This window comes from Anser anser (genome assembly GCF_964211835.1).
Source record: "Anser anser genome assembly, chromosome: 20".
NCBI lineage: Eukaryota > Metazoa > Chordata > Aves > Anseriformes > Anatidae > Anser > Anser anser.
In genome coordinates, this window is record NC_139741.1 from 9,976,917 (window position 1) to 9,999,023 (window position 22,107).

Sequence of the window (22,107 nt, forward strand, 5' to 3'; positions counted from 1 at the left end):
CTTGCACAGCACATTTCTCCTGAGGATCTCAAAGCACTTTACAAACCATTTAATTAAGCCTTACTAAATCCCTCTGAGGTTTATTATTAGTCCCATTTTACAGATGGTTAAGCAAGGGCATAAAGAAGTTAAATGGTTTGCCTAAATGAGTTAGTGGCAACAATAAGCACGTACCTTGGGAGCCCTGACCACGTCTCCTCTCTAACAGAGGTGATGTCAAGGGAGCAGAGCGTCTGGCCAGCAGCAAAGAACTGATGCAGCAGAGCAGCTGAGAGCGCAAGTGTTTGGTGTGAGGTAGCTCACTGTAAATACTCTCTGGAAATGGTGCGATGCTGTAGATTATGTTATCACTGGTGTCCTGGCCGTGGAGGAGAGGTATGCAGCACGTACAGAGCTCGCCCAGGTGATGGACGGGGCCTGGGAGCCCACGAGGTGGCAGCAAGGAGTGAGGGTGAGTTCTGGCTTTCCAAGGGTCCAATGTTTCATTCCTTTTCCTTCACCAGCAACATCAGCACTGCTCAGTTTCCACCCTGAAAGAGACTGGTGCTTTTTTTTTTTTTTTTTTTTTTAATAGTAGTGCAGCCAGGAGCCGTTTCATCCAGTAAAGAAAGAAGTTCTTACCAATGGACTTGAAATTATTCGTATCATTAGCAGCTGCTTCTCCTCAGATGCCCAACATGAAAGGTTGGTTTATCAAGACATAAAGCAGAAGCACACAGGCAAGGAGGACTAGAGCTCGCTGCTTAGCTGAGAGCCACTTAGGAGGGTGTTCGTGTACAAATGCATTAGATTATGGTTAAGCAGCTTATGGACATAAAAACACATTAGAACTTTACAGCATGCTATAAATTACAGTTTTGTGGCATTCAGAGCCACAATGTTAGGTAATTACATTCATTAATCTACTACTAAGAGCACATAAAGTTGCCTTCCAAATGGTACTGTGTGTGCTTGTGCTCAGCTGGGAATGCGCTGGGAAGGGCCTCCCCCCGTCCTCCTCCGCCACCATTATGCCTTGCTCGGAAACTTCCTGATTTTATGATGTTATTAGGCAGACCAGAGTTTCAAATATATTGGTCTAAACAGTGAAGATCCACAGTGGAAGAATTTCTGATAATCTTGTTTCACACAGCTCTAAGCTCTTTCTAATAAGCTGTGAGCTGCATATGGACTTAGTGCAATCAGTTAGTTGGGAGGAAGTTATTGCTTGTCATCCCTTAGGTGATCCGTCTGTGCCCTGCCACTTTGTAGTGAGTAGTCCCCGTAATCGTTAGCCTCAGCTGCTAATATTCTGTGGGCTTTCCAGTTTAGCATCCCACACTTCATTTTCTTCTGTGCAGAAATAGTTTCTTTATTTAGAACTCAGCTGGTGTAAATTAGAATAACTGCGTTTGCGTGTCCTGGATGTATGCAGGCAGAGTGTCTGCCCCACTTGCCATCTCCTTTTTTTTCCTTTGTATTGCATTGCAGGAAAAGTTTGCTTGAGGTGCAGCCTTATTCTGTACAAGCAGTCTTCTACTGATTCCTTCTTGCTTCAATTTCTCTTTTTGAAAGACCCTTCTTGGCCATTTTTTTCCTCCCCAATGGACCAAATTTTATTTTTGATACCTTCTACCCTGAGACAGCAAGCTCTCCGATCTCTGTCATTCAGCCACATTTTCAGTGGTCCTTTCTACTCCCATCGTGTCCTTCTGGGTATGTTTGAGAATTTTTAGCTGTGAAAACTAGAAGTCAGAGTCTGGTGTGCTTCCTGATGTATTCCCTGTTCTAGCATGCTGTTGTAGTCGTTTTAAAACTTAAATGTACCCCCAAAAGCAAAGATACTAAAAAAAAATAAAGATAGCTCATGCCCTATGATAAATACATATGTCATCTTACATGTGTAGCTTAGCTTCAGTAAGTCAGAAAAACAAATCTGTTCTGTCTTTTGGTTGTAAGATCTCAATGAATTTGATTATAGAACTCAAGCATGGGCAGCTCAACAGGAGTAGAAGGCTGTAGAAATGGCTTGCTGTTTATTTGTCAGTTCATCAGCTGGGTTTTCAGTTGCTGGTCTGCTTTCACATCAAGATCATCTTTACATCTGTATAAAAAGAGCCGTGAAAGCTACCTGTGTGACTGAAGTACGAGGAGCTGTTCCCTGCGACAGTGACGGATGCTCCATCACTGCAGTCGTCAGTGGAAGGCATTCATCTATGTGCTAAATGGAAGTAGTTTCAATGACACTTGAATGCTTCGGTTTCTAGGGAATTTCTTTGTCATTCCTGACAAATTTATTATCCTGACCATTAAATTAATAAAACACAGCGCCCACAGCAACAGCTTTTCGAGGGAAGAGATTTTTTGGCGCCACAGAAACCCCTCAAGCTCTGTGTCCCAAGCAGTCCCCTGCCTACTGCCCCGTGTCTGCATCCCTAATGACCAGAGGAGGTGGGAAAAAGCAGGTCCAGCATTTCTTGGCTATGGGATGGGACACGAGAAGAACATAGAAATAGGAATCCTTGGTTTTGAGGGCAGCAAATTCTCTTTGCCTGGCTCAGGGGCTGCAGCCGGGCAGCAGCAGCCACTCGGCTAGAGGTGAGTGGGGTCCTGCAGGAGGGTGTCGGGGCAGAAGGATGCTCTTGGGTGCCGTGTACCGCTGTTACGCTGCTCCTCGCCCACCTGGCAGCACAGCTGCCGTTTTGGGTTAGTGTCAGTCGTGGAGCTGGGCGATGGTCAGCGCTCATGCGTGGCTAATGCCGTCCATGGACACACACAGCTCCCCTCCGCGCGAGCGGCCGCGTGGATCTCCGCTTCCCTTGCTCGCACACGCAGTCCCAGAGCTCACATAGCGCCAAGCACTTTACTACTCTGCTCAGGCGTTCAGTGACTTAATTGTGTGATGGTATTGATGTAAAATTTAACAGCCACTGTGCGTATTGACTATAGCTTCGTTGGTTGCTGCTAGAACACGCTGTGCTATTGCCCTGCTATTCATTTAGCTGTTTTGGTCCATTTATTAGATATTGCAGAGATTTTCTTTTTTTTCTGGACAGAGCTGGTAGTGATTTCTGCAGCGGAAGCCTATTGGGAACGACTCTAATCTAGTTTCTGAGGATTTGTTTATTGGGGCAGCACATGCTGGGCTAATTTCAGGGTACGTGTTCCATGGTATCTTTTCTATCCACAAGTGAAGTTCTAATGAGGGGATGCAGTCCTTTGGCAGCAGGCTTTGTTGTTTTATTTTGTTTTTGTTTTTTTTTTCCCTCCCCAAAAAACAGCTAAACCAAAATTGGCTCAGTCAGTATTTATTGGCAAATTAGTGTTCCTAAAGACTTCCTTTTGCTTGTTCTTTTCTAGAGCTTGGAGAAATAAGATTTCACATAATGCATCTGGGATTGGATTACTGGATTGAATTTTGCAAAGTACACTAGGGATAGCTGAGCCTGTTTAGAAAGCAGCTTAGCCTCTCTAAGTCTGTAAAAATTCAATTCATGATAGTCGATGAGGGATTTTTCAGTGTTTTTTGGTTTGGGTGGTTTATTTGGTGTCGGATGGCCACATTTCCTTTAACATAACCGAGGTTTATTAAGCTTTTGCTGGAGAGGACGGTGGGATGCTGCCTTTCTCTGTAAAACAGGAAGGGAAGAAGCATCCTGGGAGCTGACAGCCCGGGGCCTGCTTGTTGAACGTGAGTGTTAATTCTCATAGGAGCTCCTCAGTTGAGTTTGTATGTCATGACCATTTCAGAAAGCCACAAACACGAAGGAGAAAGCGTTCAAAAGTTACCGAGGATGAGGTGGGGACTGGTTGTTAGTTTGCATCGGTTCCTTTGTGTGCTCCCTCTCCCCCTCTACTCCCCTCCCTCCCCCTTTTTCCCTGCTGTGAGTTGAGGTTTTGGTCTTCAAAACCAGGCCAACCACATGATTATGGTGCAGATGGCAATAATCTCTGCGTGTGAGTCTGATATCTCAGGACACAGCAGGGTTTGGGAAATTCCCCCTCTGTTGCAGAGATGGATCATGTCCCAGAAGAACAGTGTCTGAGTGCAGGTTCTGTATCTCTCTGTACAATTGACCTGAATTTTCTTCTGGACTTTTTCTGTTCCTAAGGCCAGTGGTGTGGTGGTGCTGGTGCCTCCTGGCTTTGCTCCTTGCAGCTGCATTTTTTTGGAGGAGAGCACCAGAGAAGTTTGTGCAGGGCTATGCCAGCCTCATTGAGGAGGGCTGTGAGTTCTGAACCCAGGGAGGTAGCTGGGCTAAGGTGGGGGGAACGGAGAACCAGGAAGGTTGGCAAATTCATCCATTGCGGTGTGGATTTGTCAGGGTGTGGAATAAGTTTTACCGAAGTAATCAGGAATGCAAGAAGTGAGGGGAAAATAATTCCAAATGAAGGGAAAAATAATTCTGGATGAGATAAAGACTGCAGTGGGTGGAAACCGTAAAATATTTGGCTGAAATGCTGTGTGGTCCTGTGCCTCCTGTAACAGTCCTGAGAAGGATGTCGCAGAGGGGTGGTACATCAGTGGCTGTATCCTTCTCATCCTTAGATAGGAAATGGGCAAAGAAGCAAAATGCGTTTGCTCTTCCAACAGGAAGAAATAATGGTCATGTAGGTGAGGTTTAATGCTCTCAGCAAATCTTTGCAGCTTATGTTTTTACATTATAGTCATTTTCTTGAGTCAGACATCCCTGATGTCTGTTAAGTAAACACAGAAAGCATAGATTATGAGTTAAGAGTATCGACAGCATTTCAAGTGCTATCAGAGAACATTTAATTCAGTTTAATTTTGTGATAAATCTCATGCTTAATCCTCTGGTTGCTCTGTAATCATGTCTCTATTGATCTTTTCTGAATGACTGCATGCAGTTTAATAAACTTTGCCATTAACCCGAGCTTTCTAAAGGGGGAGATTGATTCCTGTATCAAGTCCGATAGAACCAATAAGCACCTGAACATCATTAAATCTGTCTATTATAAAACATTTGCATTAAGATCAAAGTAAAAACATAGAAGTGAATTTGCAGCTTATTAGAGAGTTTGCAATCGGAAAGTCTCGGTACGTCAGTCAAAATCAGCGGTGGTTTTCAGCCTGGCTGATTCAAGCTGACACCTCCTTTCATTTCCTATTTCTCAAATCCGTCTTTCATCCTATTGAGTGACCTCCTTCCTTCCCTCTTTTCCCAGCCATAATTATATCCTTTAATGTATTCCATCTTTTTCACTCCAGGCGTTTGTTTAGTCCAGGTTCTTGAGGTCATTTTTGCCTCATAATAAAACTACAGGGTTTAAGTGTGTTGTTGGCACATTGGTTTGGATTTGTTTTCTGTCCTCGACTTCTTTTACAAGGAGTGCCTTAGGTATGCAAGATATAAAATAGAATAGGGAATGGCGCACAGGTTACAGAAGTGAAAAAATGGCCTTTTTCTTAAATTCTTCCTTTTAAGGCCTGTTCCCAGTGTTCCTCACAGGAGTTGTCTGCCACACTCCCAATGCCTGGATCCATGCGAGGACGTATGCACTGCTTGCACTGGGACTTCCTAGCGGCTGAGCTGCACCGAAGCACGACCTGAATGCCTTGTGTTGTGTGCGCGGTGGCCTTGTGAGCATCTGCACATCCCCTTGGTGCTGGGCAGGCAAATGTCCCTCCAGACACAGCGGGGCTGAGCTTTGGGGAAGTACAGCATGGCATGATACCACCTCTCCTGCGAGTTTGGTGTTTTGTCACAGCAGTGCTGCTCTTCCAGAGACGAAAGACACGGCTTCCCTGCCTGCTCTTAAGCACGCACGGGCTGGGTAGAGGAGGGAGGTGCCCGAAGGACAAGGACCTCCTCGGCACGAGGCTGGCAGGAGGCTGAGGCAGGGGAGGCTGCGGTGTCCCATGGGCCGTACCTGAGGAAGCTTGGCCTGAGCAAGTTGAAGGGCAGCAGAGGCTTGGAAATGAGAGATCGACTTCACTGCCATTTCCAAAGTAAATTGATGAACAGAGCAACCCCGAGATGTTTTATGGCACGCAGCAATTGGACGCTTCTGTTCCTCACCTAGAAAATGGCTGCTTTGATCCAGGTCCGACCAGAGGGAGATGTGCTCTGTGATCCTGCATCACCTTTGCAGTGTCTCGTGGTTGTTTTTTTTTCATGCATGTGCATGGTGCCCTATGCATTTACCTCATTAAGTATTTAGCATTACAAGGCACAGATGAAATAGGATGTGGTTTTACTTCCATTTTACAGGTGAGCACTGGTGCACGGAGAGGCAAAGGCCCAAATTCACAGAGCCATTTATTTCCTTTGGAAAATCAATCAATGGGAATCAAATAGTTTTAGGCCCCTGAATACCTGCTTTGTGGATTGGGGCTGTGCTTACTGGCTTCAGGTCATGGAGAGTCAGTGGAAGATCAGGAATTTCAACACGTCCCCCGGTACCCCCATTAATAACATGCTGTGTCGGTCTGGCCAGCTCTAATCCTGTGCCTGATAGGGTACAAGCAGTGATAAGATCAGACAGGAGAGATTTGGATACCAGCACCAACAAGCAGCTTAGAAAACAAATCTTCAAGAGGAAAGGTTTCCTTCCAAGTGCAGACTGATTCCTGCTTAAGGTTCTAATTCTCTTCAACATATTCTGTAGCTCTCCAGAGATGCGTTGCAGAGCTTTATCTGCTTTCTGCTTCAGGCAAGTTTTTACAGAGAAACAGCAGTTCGGATGCTTTCTGCAGAAGAAATGGTTACAAGTTCAGTCAAGACAGCCTGGTATACGATAAAGTGTGGTTTGAATCTAAGTATTGCTCAAGCAGTATTATTCACAGTTTTCGTAACTCCTCACAAGTTTGCTGGAGGCATTAGGAAGGCTCTTGACTTGAGATGCTCTGTTTTGGAGCTGTGGATCCCCTGACTGCATCCCTACCAAGTTAAATTTGTAGCTTCTGGGCTGTATAAGCAAGAAATATGACAGAAATTGCTTTTCCAGTCACTGAATAGCCCTGAACATTAAATGACACTTCAGGTTTAAAAGATCTACCCACAAAGAAGCTGAAAGTTGAATATTTGCAGAAGATGTCATATTTTCAGCCACAGCACAACTGTAAATGAAATTTTCTTTTTCTCTGGTGTATGAGTTAGCTTTACAGGATCCGTGCCCTGTAATAAAACCGAAGAACATCATCATCCTTGCTTTTTCCTTTTTATATATTCACACTATCTTCTGTATCCCTTTAATACATCCTACATACAAGATAAAAGGGAAGAACTGTGTTTGCACTCCTAGGAGTGGATGAATACACCTGATGCTTTCTTTTTGGGTGATGCCACTTAGATTTTGGAGCATCCATTGCCCTAAAGCTGAAACGAGTGCTTTGCTGCAAGGATTTGATGCATTAGCAGAAGTGGAGGAGAAGACAGAAAATGTGTGTGGCAGTTCTCCAGTGCTCTGATTCTGTGTACTTGGTATGGTGGTTCATGTCTTTGTAAAGTAACAACAAAATAATTCTGGTACTTACTTCACCTGCGTTTGTGAATGAGGACTCTTCAGATAGGAGCAACTTGCATCTGCTTTGTGAGTGGTGAGAAGGACAAGGCAGTGCTAAATCTGGTCTGTTATGTTAAGCTTTACTTCCGAGCTGCAGAGAGTGGGATTTGCCAATGATCAGCACTATACAAGAATGTAATCCCTCCGGTTTTTTGATCATCAAATTTATCTTCACTCTATCTGCTTCCTAAGGGAAGAATAAGCCAGCAAATGGAAAGGTTACTCTATATCTTAAACTTCTGTTCCTTACTATTTTTTCAACCTGAACGCTAGCAGAAGATTTCTTTTGCAGATGGGAAGTTGAGCTGTTGTTTTTTCCTCTAATTGCACATCGTTTCTGATCCTTTTCCTAATGAAGCATGGTACAAAGATCACCTTAACTTAAGTGATGCGCTCCTCTGGTCATATCTCAGCACACTTTCTTTTTTTCTCTCTCATTCTCTCTCCTTATTTTCTAATCACTGTCCTTTCATTTTAAAATGTCTTCATCAGTCTTTTGTGTGAGGTTGTATGCTGTATGCCAAGAACAGCAATAGAGTTAAGTGGTTCCAAGGGAGGGAGAAAGAAAATCAAGAGGAATATCAGACAGCAGGAGCTTGGAAAAGAGAAAAGCCACGCTTTCAAGTAGTTCGGCTTCTTGACCCACAAGACAGAAGAGAGTTGTTTCAAAATATTCTTATTTTAAAAGCTCAATAATTATAACTCATTATCACTCGGAGATTTTTGGTTAAAAAGAAAATATCAAAATCTGCAGGTTGGAGCGTTAATCATCCAGTGTATTACATCAGAAGCTCTTCTAATCCTGTCCCTTTCTTTGCTCGTTTCTGTATTGTCTGTCAAAAGAGCTGGGCAGGAAGAGATTTCTCCTGCTTGCTTTCATGTGCAGAGGGGAGTGTCGCTGGTTTCCCTGTGTGCCTGTAAAGCCTCATTTGTGATACAGAAATAAATAACATGTTTCCATCTCAATTCTCTCGCTGTATACGGCAGTCAGTTTCCAGGCTGGTTTTACCTATGTTGTCTCAAGGTGGTTTCTTTGCATGGACTCTTGGAGATCAGATTTCTGCTCTAGACTTGAGGAACGTGTGGCAGCCAAGCTGACCTCTTCTGAGGCGTCCTGACACGATGCCTCTCTGTGGTTGTGGCATTTCACTAATCGTTTTGGTAAACATACCGAGATCTTTAGAATACACAGGACTTCCTTGGTGCTCTGTTATCTTTCCTCAAGACAAGGAATCCAGAGGTTCTTGTGATCTGATTTAAAACCATAATCGATTTTTTATGAATGCTGAGTGCTGTGCTAATGAAGAGAGCGTGGAGGCTGAAGTCATCCGCTTAGCCCTAGTGCAGGAATAGGGTGGGAGTAGTCTTAGCCCACGTCCATTTATTCTAGCCCTACCGATACGGGACTACCCTTTACACATTAGATTTATTGGCTCACTAGCTCCTTGGCCCTGGTCTATGCCTGTCATTGGAAGGGCCGTTTGCGTTGTGTGGCAAGGAGCACGTGTACCTGGTGAGCGGGGAGCCCACCGTCAGCTCCATGCCAAAGACCACTGCCGGGAAATGTGAGCTCAGAGCAGCCCCCCCAGTGACGCTGGCAGGATGCTGGGCAAAAATAAAGGACCGATGCTTTGGGGCATGGAATAAACAAGGTGGAAAAGGGTCATGTTCTTTGCTGAAGGAGTGGTTAAGAGCTTGGCGTAGTTTGGTTCTAAGATGGGACGTGCATTTGGGTCAGCATATGCAGAAATTGGCTGAAAGTCATGAAAATTCTTCCCTTTTCAGGTCAGAACAAAAAGTGCAAATAGACTTGTAAAGGGAAAAGAATTCCAAAGTTTCACTGTAGAACTGAAGAGTTGCTCAGGTATTTAGAAAACCTGAAATTATTTACATTACCAGATTACATTACTCTGCATGGTACGTGATAACTGCTCAGTTGGATTCTTTCTGCCGTGAAAACTACATTCTCCAAGGAGAAAAATGTTTGTCCCTGCCACAACCTGAAGCTCACTCTTGTACTCAGGCACAGGCATCTGCACAGAACTGTTACGGTCCCAGCCTGTGCCTGTGGATGGATGCGTTTTTGCATCAAATCAAGGTTTTGTTGCTGTGCGTAGCTCAGCTATGTAGAATAAAGGTGCTGTATGCAGGTATGGAATCAGTGCTGTAAAAGTGCAACTAGTATGCTGTAGCAAAGGGAACAAATGCACCCTGGTTTGGGGAGCTGGGTAAATGCTTCTCTGTGCCTAATCTCTGATGTAGTTGAGCAGGGCGGGAGCAGTGAAGCCCTCATTAGTTGGTGTGAAGTTTTAAAGTGAGCATCTCCAGGGGCAGGTTTTCTCTCCACACCCCTCTTCTCTTTCTTTTTATTCCTCAAAGCAAATAAACACCTTGAGAATGTGGCTGTGCTGCTCGCTGGGTGTATCAAGCGCATTTATTTAAGGCCGGGCACTGTGGAAAAAGCCCAGGGCCAGAGGGAGTAGATTTCCCTTTGCTGCAAGGGGATACTTCATGAGCGGTCTTGGAGATGTAAGTTATGTAAAGCTCGTTTGGGGATGAGGCTGTGGTACCGGTAGCGCTCCCGTTGGGTTCGAAGCACTCCGAACTGTGACCTGAGTCCTGCCACAGCTCCTGCTTGCAGCACCATCTCTGCAGCACCTTCCCTGGATGCGTTGTGGAGTGACACAGTTGTGGGCGTGCAGAAGATGGACACTTACTGAAGATGATTTGAAAGGTTTGGGAGATTGTGGAGGAGTCAGAACACGGCAGAGGCGATTGCAGGTGCCAGTGGTGGATGCAGCTCCCCTGCTGTAGAGGCCCCTGCTGATGTTTCAGGTGGCTCATACACAAAAGAGGCAGGCACGGGTATAACGGAGACAGATGACTTAGTCAAATTTGCAGGAAAGAGGCATCCTTGGACTTTGCTAGCAATTTGTGTCAGACACAAAAAAAATCTCTGGAAAAAAACATACGGGCTTCTAGGCAGGCAGAAGCTGGGTGGAGTGAGAGCTTCGGGATCTCTTTCTTTTGGCAGGAGTACACAGGTTTCTGGCTTAATCACTCTGAACAAAATCAGCTGTGTGTACTTTGCCTTCTACAAAGCCAGGCTGCCTCAAGAAAAACAGTTTCCTGGCTCTGTAATCTAAGCTGGCGTTTCTCAGCACTTTCTCAATGCTGGCTCCAGGAATGGTTTTTTCCAAACTCTGCTTGCACGGACTTGTTATTTGGATGACTGTTTTCCGCTGTTGGAGCCTGGTATGCTGTAGTATTTTGGGTGATAAAAATGAGAAGGGGAAGCAGGGGGAGCAAATAAGGCTGAAAATACGATGTCAGTGGATGCTTGAAAAGGATTAAATGAATGGCTATCAATTGCTGTGATATTCATTTATCTTCAGGTACGACATCAGTTTTTGCTAGCTTTGATTTAATAGGGCCTCTTTGGCTGAGCGGCTGGCATTGTAGCCTTTGATTTTAGCTAAACGTTTGTTTTGTGTAGTATCTGTAGGCTTCGTGAATAACATGAGAAATGTGTATAACTGTCCAGTTTGCTTTTCAGCGAAGTTGCTGTTTTGTAACACTGAGTGCTGTTGTTGAAATCTTGAGTAATTACATTCTGCTGTTGTAAAAGTTGGTGTGCAGGAGTGTATTTTAATCTTTTGTACTCAAATCCTTGCAGTATTTTCTTTTTAAACATGCTTTTTATCATGTCAGGGTAAAAATTTGAGTGTATGCTCATATTCAGCAGTCTCAAAACAGATAAGAACAAACTGAAATATTTTGCTAAGATCCCATGGAATGCAATGAGACTTAGACACACGTCTGTGATTGGTTTAGTTAAATGTGGGGAAATTATTCAAGTAAGACACAGAAACAATATTATGCATTGTGTAATTAATTTTAAAAGAACAACCTAGATCTGATTTGAAGGATGAAGTGTTCTAAACAGCCGAGGAACCTAGCAGGTGGATCGCAACTCACTGTACGCTTAAGAAAGGCATGATCAGTTGGTTGAACTTAAGACCAGGGACGTTTGTTTTGCTGAGTAAAAGACTTCTTTTAGATTACCGGGTTAGCTCTAGTTTCTTAGTAGAAGTAAGACACAGTTTGTTTGCGCTAAAAAGCGACTGCTATCCCACTACAACACAAAGTAGTTCAAAATCCAAGCAGAAAGGAGTTGACAGCCTTATCATCTTTAAATAAAGCCAGGTAGAACACAGATGAAAATGTATAGCCAGGGCTGAACACATTTTGGATGATCCCATGTTTCGCTTTGCTTATAAAGCAGGCAGAGCTGTTGAAAGTTCCTCAAAGCTTTTGTCATTTTGTTTTGTTTGTTGCTTGTGTTTTTATGAACTACAATGCAGCTGTTACTGATATAATGACCTACTTTATTTCCTGAAGAGCCTGAAGTTGTTTACTCAGTGAGGTTTGCACTGGAAATGCACCCAGATGGTGCAGTTGGGTCGTGCCCTTTCCCACCTGCTGCCAGAGCTGGAGGGTGCACAGTGAGGATTGCAGGAGGATTTCCTCTTGCTTAAGTGACTTGAAAGTAATTAGAAGCCAGTTTTACCTCTGCATCCAGTTTCATATCTAGTATGTGCCATTGAGGGTGGCCATCAAACAATGTATGTTAGAAACAGTCTTTATCTGTGTCCTTCCTAAAGCCTGATTTGCAGGAGTGCTCAGCACTCCCAGTAGCTGCTGAAATCAATGAAAGCTGTGTTTCATTAGATAAAGTGCTCTGTAGAGCTAAGTTCTTTGAAAAATTAAATCTGAGGTGCTTCCTAATGGGTGCTTAAAATTAGCAGACGTTTTTGACCTGGACATGTAGGGGCCGTGGGTTCCACCTATAAAATGGCAATAGTGCAATACCTTCATCTGGCTAAAGGGCTATAAAATAAATCAGTAATATTTGTTGAGCATCTGACACTGCAATAAGGGGCTGTATAGAAAGGCCTTGAGGAAATTAATAACCGTGCATTCAGAGGAGGGTTTGAATGGAGTGTGTGTAAACAAGTTTTAGATCCACATGTTGGACAAAAAGGCGAAAACAAAATCTTGAGTGGCTGCTCATTAACTGAACACCTTCCATTCTGCACGGGGAAATAATAGCACTCGGTCATGTAATTAAAGATTGTATCGTACCGCATACATACGAGAGGGCTCATATAAGGTGGTGGTTGCAGCCTTAATCCTGGCCTTTCATAACTTCCAAGTCCTTGACTTGGTAACCTCAATAACGTTGCTTTAATGTAGCCTTTTTGTGTGTAACTTAAATCAGCAGCACCTGAAAAGGAACCTTCTGTTTATCAGTGATATTGTTAACAAATGATTTTGGGATGGCGAATCAAAGCAATCTCTTTGCTACAGAAGCTCTTTTATAAAACATATCTCAAGCAGACAGCAACTTGCTTTTCTATTGTTTTGCCTTCATCTGTAATCACCACGTACGGTCCTGCAGCCTGGTGCAGCATTTCATCTTCCCTCTGTTGCACAATTTTTTTTTTTGCACAGCGTTGAACCACTTTGTTTTCAGATTTGAGAGATGCAGGAGGCGATGGATTGTAATTTCATGAAAACAAAGCAAACAAACAAAACAAGATGAAACCTTTCTGCAGAGGTCTAGCAACGTGACGAAATTGCTGGGATTAGTGAACGGGCTGCTCTGCCCAGAGGGGTTGACGTCGTGGCTCTCTTCACTGATCCCACATGTCCTAAAATACCATAGTTTCCACTCTTTGAGAGTCCGTTTCTCTTTTGCACAATACTTGATACCTGCCTCCCTTTCTCCCTGGTGGTGTTTTAAGAGTTTTTGTAATTTATTTCCCCCCATATGAATGCTTTTGAGGAACTATTTGTGCATTTGGAAGAAGGCACAGTGTGTTTAGCTGTCTTATCTGGAGGGAAATGAATGACTGTTATAAACACCTTGTTTTATTTTCTTATTTTGAAAGATTGCAGGGACCAATTATTGCCTTGTTTTCAGACCTCTCTGTCTTGTTGCTGCCAGAAGTAAAATAATGAAATACAAAGTTAGAGAGGGGGGCATTGAAGTCTTTAAGGCATTGTTGGTGAGGACCGCCAAGATCTGCGGGCAGGTTTGGTAGCCCTCCGCCTGGCTTCGTTTCCCATTTCCGAGGGTTTTGGTGGCTCAGGTTGTGCAGCTGCTTGCGTGCTGCTGTCAGCAGCCGGCGGTACCGCTGTGAGCCGAGCCGCGGGACTTTGCTCAGCTGCGGGCCTAGCCCTCTTCACTGCTTGCAAGCTAAACTTTTGTACCAAGTTGTCTCAGCGAATATGGAGGTGCTGCTTTGGTTCTGTGCGCTGGTTCCTTCTGCTGTTGGACGAGGCGCCTTCTGAGTTGCTGAGGGTGCTTGATGTTAGGCTTGTAGGGTTTGAATAGTGCACAGGGGCAGACTGATAGGCTCAAGGTGTCTTTCCTAACTACTTGTATCTAAGTGAACGTTGGCATTTCATGACCGTATAATAATTTGGGTGTTTAAAAGAGGTCTCTTCTTTCATTGTACCTAACTTTATTACTGGAGTCAAGCATAAACTGTTAGGCTCAGGCACAAAGCTGTTGTGGACTAGCAAGAACCTGGGGAACAAATAATTGGAAGATGGTTGTAGCCTGATGCAGTTATTACTTATTATACTAGCCCTGCACAGCAATCGACTTCTAGGAAAAAAAAATATAAATTAATACCTGGTTTCATGTTCAGTGTGAATTTGGAAAGTAAGTTCTTGCACCACTGGGATCAGACAGGCAGTCCGTAGCGATGACTTAGGATGGCTGAGGCTTGAAATCCCCGAGCAGTGCCTGAAATTTTCACCCAGATAAGCGCCTGCGGGGTGTTTGCTACACAGTGCATTCACAGCGTTACACTTGATCAAGCATTCCTATGGAAAAATGCTCCAACGAGGGGTGGAACGGGGCTTCTGGTGTCCACATGTATTTTTTATTTATTTATTTTTAAGTATTCATCAGAGGAAAGGGGTCAGGAGGAGAGGGCAGCTCACACTGGGCTGGCTCTTGGTGAGATTTGTGGGAGCGAAGGGTGTCCCCATGAAGTGGAGGGAAGCACTGCTCAGCTGCCACTGAGGATCTGGTGTGTAATTAATAAGCTGTCATGTACACAGGAGGAAGATGGACTCTCCTGAAATAAATAAGGCATAGCTGCCTGAAAGCTTAACAGTTGATGAGAATGCAGCGTGTCCTTCAAGCCTCCTACCTCTGGAAATTATCTGATGTACCCAAGGAGGCTGCTTCTCCTCCCTGCACTGAATGCAGGGCTTGGATTGGAATTGTTAATATTAATTGGGGCTGAGATGATTGCGGTGCCACCCCACCAGGCTTCGGCAGCGCTCCTGCTCGCCGACGTCGCGGCAGGAGCCCGTTCAGCACGGGCGGCTCTCCGCTGCGGCACGTACAGCGGCATCGGGCTGATTAATGTGCCCAATAGAAAGAAAACAAATGGATTTTTTTTGATTATATGGTACACTCATAAATATTAATGCACTTTTTTATGGAATTGTATGTAATTACATATTTATACATTTAAGTCACCTTCTTGATACACTTAAGGCACTTTGTTGATGAAAGATATCTCTGAGTAAGATGGTTTTAAACCATGCCTAATATGTTTGTATGATTTATTTAATAACGCGTGGGTTTGTGTGCTGGTAGAAGAGGAGGAAAACCTACATTAAAGTTGGAATGTGCCGTTCACAGGGCATGCTGCTTAGCTTGAATCAGCTCCGTGGGTAGCTGCTGAGAAATACGTCTCGACATGAAATATTACTACATCTCCTTATCTATGTAGATAAGGTCTGTGCAGTCCTGTCACCTTAGAGTAATTACAGCTTATTACTCTAATCATGATGATGCCTGAAGTCCGTAATTAAGATTGTGCTGGCTAATGTACTAGCACACGGCATGGTACAGCTATTGTCCTGTCTAAACAACAGAAAGATAGAAATTGGATGAGGGAGAAAGGGCAGAAAGTGGGGAAGTGATTTATGCAGGGCCGCCCTCCCAGCCAAGCACCGCCTCTGCTGAACCTGCCTCCGAGAGGGCAGAACCAACTGTGCCTGCCCTCCGTGGCCTCCCTGTCCTCATTCTCCAGCTGTGCCCGTCCTCCGTGGCCTCCCCATCCTCGTCCTCCACAGCCTCTGTGCATGCTGGAGCAGCCACAGGCGGTTTGTGCCCTCAGGCATGGGGATCAGCCCAAGTGCTATTCAGGCTTGTTCCAGTGTGTCCTATCCACCTGTCTCTAAGCTTTTATTCTGTTGCGGTCCAGTCTCCAGCTGAAGAACTGGGGGGGAAAAATATATATATATCTATATAGTACTTTTTTTTTAGGCACTAAATCGTGTATCTGTTGCACGCAATGACAGGCTCTACCTTACAATTCAATAATACGAGGTTTTGACCCTGTAATTTTCTCTGCAGCAATGTCAGCTGGTGAAAAGCAGCTGGCAGTTCTGGAGGAACTTGGTTGTCTAAACACCAGTCTCTGTCTAAATTTCATAGTAAAGCCATCCGCCAAAGTACTTACAGCCAGTTTTCAGGATCAGAATGGCGAGTTTTGTATTTACGGAGCTCCCTTTCTTCCCTTTGGCCATGAGCGGAGCAGGCATCTTACTTTCTGGCGATTTCTGCAAGTTGTTCCTTCTGACTTGGAAGGTGCATTTTTCATAGAGATTGCGGAAGGCTTTGTGATGTTGGTGTTGCTCTTTGTTGCAGGCAGGTATATATGCTGATTTGCTCATCCCAATTCTTAAGTGAGCCAAACTTTGCTTTAGGTTTATGTGAACTATCATGAAACTTTATGAAATTATTGGTGGGGTTGGCTACAACATGGGAGTCTTATGGAGAAGGTTGTCCTGGATATGCCTATAGTCTTCTGCAAAGTTTGACCTATCCTGCACCCTTTGTAAAGCTAATGGGAGCTAGTAATTTCTTGATGGCAGTGTTATCCCCGTTAGACGTTTTATAAGCTTCTGGAAACCTGCCACTGTTTCATTTAGATCCTTAGCTGCAGGAAAAAAAAAAAATCCCACAAAAGCTATTTAATCATTACAGGGAATATATATATATTTTTTTTTTTTCCCAGAAACTTTTTTTTTTTTTTAACTCCTTCAACCTTTCACATTTAAAGTGAATCCTCTTAATAGCATTTCTGTCTTGAAATATGAGCTATGTTTGAACAGAAGTCCTGTGCTGGTATAATGTGCTATTCATAAAGCACTGGATTTTTTGATACTGATCTGAAGAAAATAATCGTAGCAGCGCAGTAATAATTATCTTAAGGCGTGTATCTGTTCTCTGATGAAATACCTCCTTGTTTCAATGTGGGGCACTGGACAAGATGTAATTCCGGTGCTTTTTTCTGCCTGGAAGTTGCTGTGTGGGAAGGGGAGCATCCCTCACTTTTTTTAGGGATGTGGTTTAGTGGTTGGTACTGGTGGTGGGGGGGATAGTTGGACCAGATGATCTTGGAGGTTTTTTCCAACCTTAATGATTCTGTGATTCTGTGATTCATGTCACCTCACAGCAGGACGGGGCTGAGCACCATCTGGGTGAGGTGCTCTACGCCAGGTGTGCCGGAGGTCAGCGGCTCCACGTAGCTGCTGTTGCTGCTCTTTTGATGAAGAGCTGGAGAAATCAGTACTGCAGGGTGTGAGAACTTGCCTTCATGCATGGAGGGTGTGTATGTAAATCTAAAACCTTTCTGGGAAGGGAGACAGGAGGAGTGCTCCAAAAAGTCATTCTTCTGTTGTTACTTTGGCTTGGGCTTGTGCGGCAGGATCTCCTGCCCTGTGCGCAGTGCTTTTTGCAAGTAGGTCTCAGAGCACGTGATGAAGACCAGTGCTAGTGCTGATTCCTTTTTAATAGCTGGAGCAACCAGAGAAGAGACGTGGCATTCTGGAAGTACTGATCCTGCTTTATACCTACGGATACTAGAGATCTTTTTATGAACTTGGATAAGGCTCCTGATTTTTCTGTTATGAATAACACTGTGAAGAAAAGCTTAGGATATTTCCCATGGTGTTTTGGGCAAAGAAAAGTTAGAATGAGAGTCTTACAGCTTCTGTTCCTTACTCCCGTTAATGCTTGTAAAATTATTCTTTTTATCTACTATCAAATTTGAACATTGACTGTCTTCAGTTTAATTAATCATCTCACTGGTTTTAGTTATGAATTTTGTGAAGCTCTTGTGCATTTGGGGAGCATTCTTTAATTAAAGCCAAACTGATTTTTGCTCTTAGCCATGTTTTTTGCATTGAAATGAGGCATAATTTGAATTATATTCTCCTGAACCTGAGTCTCAATGTGACACAGGGACCAGTCGACCAATTTCTCTCTCCCAGCTTGTCCTGCTCTCAGGTGCAATACGAAGTGACAATAAACAGAAGCATGGAGGCTTATAAGATCCCACCGTACTTTATGGTAGGATATGGAGAGTTTTAGTCAAAGCTGCCAGGCACATTAGTAGAGAATACTTAGAGTATTAGGCTATTTAAACAATATGTCATTAAGTAGGAATACTGTAGTATTGTTGAAGTCCTTGGAGTAGATGGGATTCAGCAGACTGTATTCATTAAGTGCCCAGTTTGTGTTGTAACTTCCACCTTTCCAGTACCTTCTAATTCTTCTCTCCCAAGGACCCGTCAGCCTCCAATTCTTCTGTTTTCCTCTGCCATTGATTTTGTGTTATTGGAAAACTTGTTTTCAAGTAACATTTATTTAAAACAACAACAAAAGAATTCAGTGTTGCAGGGTGTCAGTAAGAAAATACAGTAACTGTAGGCTAAGTGACAAAACTTGTGCTTTTGACTTGAGTGCTCTTTATAGACTGACTGATTCTGGAGTTGAAAGAGAGGTCAGTTACAAAGTTTTCAAATACAAACATGAGGGTTTTTTTCCTTGAGATTTGGAAGTCTTCTACTTAGTTCAGGCTTGAGGAGAAGTCCACAGAAGTCAATTGAGATTCATTGGCTCTAATGGGCTTTAGGTCAGCTCTTGCCATGTCCTGTCAAATACAAGAAATAAGTCAAAAGAAATGTGAAAGGCCAAGGCTTGTTTAAATCAAAGGCAATTGTTAATTCAAACATTATAAACATATGCTGTCTTCTAAATGCAAGCTCACTTGATACATGAGATGCCTGAGAATTATGAGGTTCATGGTATGAAATCTAAAGGAGTTACACATCTGTGCACTCACTTAATCTTACAGATCTTATTTAGTGTTTGGCTATCTTTTGATTACCTGGGCACCAGTGAAGACTTTTTTTTTTCTTTTTCTTGTGGCTGTTGCATTGCCTTGAGAGTGCTTAGATGCAGGTGCTTAGTCACCTGGAAATTGCTGCCTCGAGCTGCTGCGTAAAGATGCGGACCAGATGTGAGCCATATCTTAATCACTGTGTTTTTCTTCTCTTCCTTCCCCTGTTCCCTCCCTCTGCAGAAGGACGTAGCTCTGAAGCCTCAGGAACGCGTGGAGAAGCGACAGAATCCTCTAGCCAAGAAGAAACGGGAAGCACTTACCAATGGGTTGTCGTACCTGCCAAAAAAGAACAGACTTCACCACCACCAGTACAACTCGGACCGAGAAAATGATCGTAATCTTTGTCAGCACCTTGGGAAAAGGAAGAAATTACCGAAGGGCCTCAGACAGGTGGGAGAGAAGTTATCTGTTGCGGGGAGGGAGGGCTTTGGCTGTTGGCCCATGGTATGTAGAAGCAGATTTCTCGTTTTGTGGGATCGCTGGTTTGTTTTGACCTCTTTGAAGTTGTTGTACTGTTTGGCTCTCAGGTGCCACATTGTGCTAACTCCTGGTACAAGAAGTGATTAACCAAGCGGGAAAGAAAGCGGCTTGTTGATGCTAGAGCTGAGCTGATTAATGAATGCCCAAAGGTTGGAAAGGGCTCCACATAGGCTGGCTGCGAGACTGTCAGGGCAAACAAATGTGGTGTGTGCGCTACATTGCTGTGGCAACTCTGTGCTATAAACACGCCTTCTTGTCTTTAGTCTATACACACAGAAGGATACGACCCTCTCTGAACATCAAGGGCAAGGTGAAAGAATTGTGAGACGGGCAGCTGTTAATTAAGACAAAACTCTAAGGCTGATTACAGGTGCAAGGAGCTCATTAGTAGGATGTCAGTGGTACCAGTGTGAGCTCTTTTGGGTTACTAATCACCCACCTGTAAGCAAGAACTTCCTACCTTCCCAACACTGGCGATATCTTACAGCTACAGCTGAGGTGTATATGTGACAAGTGGGCACGTAACATCCACTGTTACAAAGCTTGATGCTGGAAATTTTGGTCTCTTATTCAGGACTGGTCAGCGTTGTGTTTCTTGTGCTCTTAAAAAAAAAAAAAAAAAAGAAAAGAAAAACGTGGCAAATTTAATTCCTCTGAGAATAATTGTCATGTTTTGCTTTTTTGATGAGTAAATATTGATGTCTCTTGTGTATTAGTTATATACAGAAGACTAAATTAGAGCTTGGGCATTTTAAGTATAGCGTGTTCCCGTATGGTCATTTGGCTCATTCTCTGCAAAACTGAAGTCTAAAGTAACAATAAAGAGGCCATCTTTGGCCTAAATTTGAATGATATCAATGGGTCTTCATCCAAAATTTATGCATTTAATGGAGATAGTTGATACTCTTTGAATGAGTCTTCATCTTTGGTAGGAGAAAGCCAAACATTGCTTTGCAGAGAAATTTATAGACAATAGTGAGAATTTACTGCTTCTCTTTGTGTGAGAGCAAGGAAATGGAAAAAACTTTGAGAAGGATGACTTCGTTGACTTAAGTTCAACTTTGATAATCAGTCACAGAAGCTGGTAAAAGGTTTTTCATATTTTTTGAGCATATTGTGCATATAAACTAAAACAGATTATAGCAAACTTCAGCTGTGCAAGCGAATTGTAAAATGCCTATTCTATGCTCCCAATCCTGTTAAAGATATTTCTGCTAATTTTAATTTATTTTTAGTTTGTATTTCTAAGGGATGTTAGGAAACTGTTGTAGAGATTTGATGCAATGGCTATAGGTAGTTATTGAAGGTTGCTCTGTTCCCTTGACTGTTTTCTGTGTTCACCTATGCATTCTTCACTCTGTTCCTTTTCAGTATGTCAAATGGTAAATATATCTGCTTTGTGCAGTAGGAACTGGCCTTCGGAAAAGCTGACTTTTTGCACTATTTGATTCCCCTGGCATAGCCTACTGTCAGGTGAAACCTTTCTGCCTGGTACTTAAGCAATGAAGGAATCAGCCAAGCTGCTGATGGAGGTTATTTGTGAGGTTATGTTTTTAAGAATAAATATACACTGGCTTGGAAGGTATTGAGTTGACAAATGTCATGGAAAATGGTTTTCCTTTTAGCTGATAAATCTGAGTACTCTGCTTAATTCCTGAGGGATAAGGCTGAGAGGAAATAAAATATCTTGTTCAATATAAACTTAATACGTTTGGTAGGGGTACAGCTCCTTAGATAAGAACATTTTAGTCTCACAAACAGTTTAGGTGCTGACAAATCCAAATGGCTTTGGCACTTAGACTCAGGGAAAAAAAGATGTCATGGAAAAGACTATAAAGCTTATTTGAAAAGACACACCCACAACCTTTATATATATTTATGGTAAGTATTTTCTGTCTTTTCTTTAAAGACAACTGGCAGAGACCCTGAAAAGAGGAGGAGAATGATGAGTTCTGAGAATGATTTATTTCCTCTGATAATGTAACATCTTTCCTCTGAGAATGACTCTCAGCCATGTTCTTGCTTGGAAGTAAAGTTGCTTGTCAAGGTTGTCAGATGAGAACGAGTCAAGAACAGGACCCTCTGCTGGTTTGTGCTTGGCAAAGTAGGAAGGTCTAAAGCCAATCTAAATTTAGTAAGCTTCTGGCTATATATGGGAACTTTGCCATAATAAGGCTCTGTATTTTAGATGTAAGCAATGTATCTTGCTTCCATCGTCCCCAGAGAAATCCTGCATTGTCACATGTGAGCATTATGCTTGGGTAGTAGGATGTAATCTCAGTGCCGTCACTTGCATTCCTGTGGTGGCACACAGCCTGGGCTGTGGTCTGTCCCTGTTGGGGAATGTTTTATACCTGGAGATCTTGTTTGTCGTTCTACCAGTAGTTAACAGTCCTGTCTGATACGCCTTTCTGTGAAATCTGTTATCTGCTGGCAGTTAACTCTCAGATGCAGGATTTAGAGTATGAAGCTCCCTCATCAAACAGATTTAGCTGAAGTCGGCTATTGGAAGGACTGCTAATTAGTTTTCAGAGAAAACCCTTGCAGTATTCATGCAGGTATTTATCCAGCTATGCTGAAATGCCTACAGGTTTATTGAAATCCAGAAAATGTGAAACTATAGGTTAATTAAGGCTCATATTTTACTAGCAAGAAGACTTTTGAACTCTGTTTTGTGAGCTTTTATAAATGTACTTATTGAATGCCTCAAGGAAAGTTTAGTTAGTGTTAAGCAAACATAAGACTCATCAGAATATTTCTCCAGCATTTTCAATTTAATTTCCTTTACATTAATTGGTAGATGGCGTGTTATTATGTATTTTCTTTTAAAAAAATC

The 22,107-nt window shown here is 43.2% G+C and overlaps 1 protein-coding gene across 5 annotated transcripts in view; it reads left to right on the top strand.

Moving 5' to 3' along the window:
* AUTS2 (activator of transcription and developmental regulator AUTS2) overlaps positions 1-22,107 on the top strand; it is a 761,980-nt gene that overhangs the window by 177,836 nt on the left and 562,037 nt on the right. For all 5 annotated transcript variants that reach the window (XM_083806486.1, XM_083806489.1, XM_083806488.1 and 2 more), the window contains exon 2: positions 18,972-19,181. In XM_083806486.1, coding sequence (XP_083662612.1) covers positions 18,972-19,181 — 210 coding nt within the window. The remainder of the gene's footprint in view (positions 1-18,971; positions 19,182-22,107) is intronic.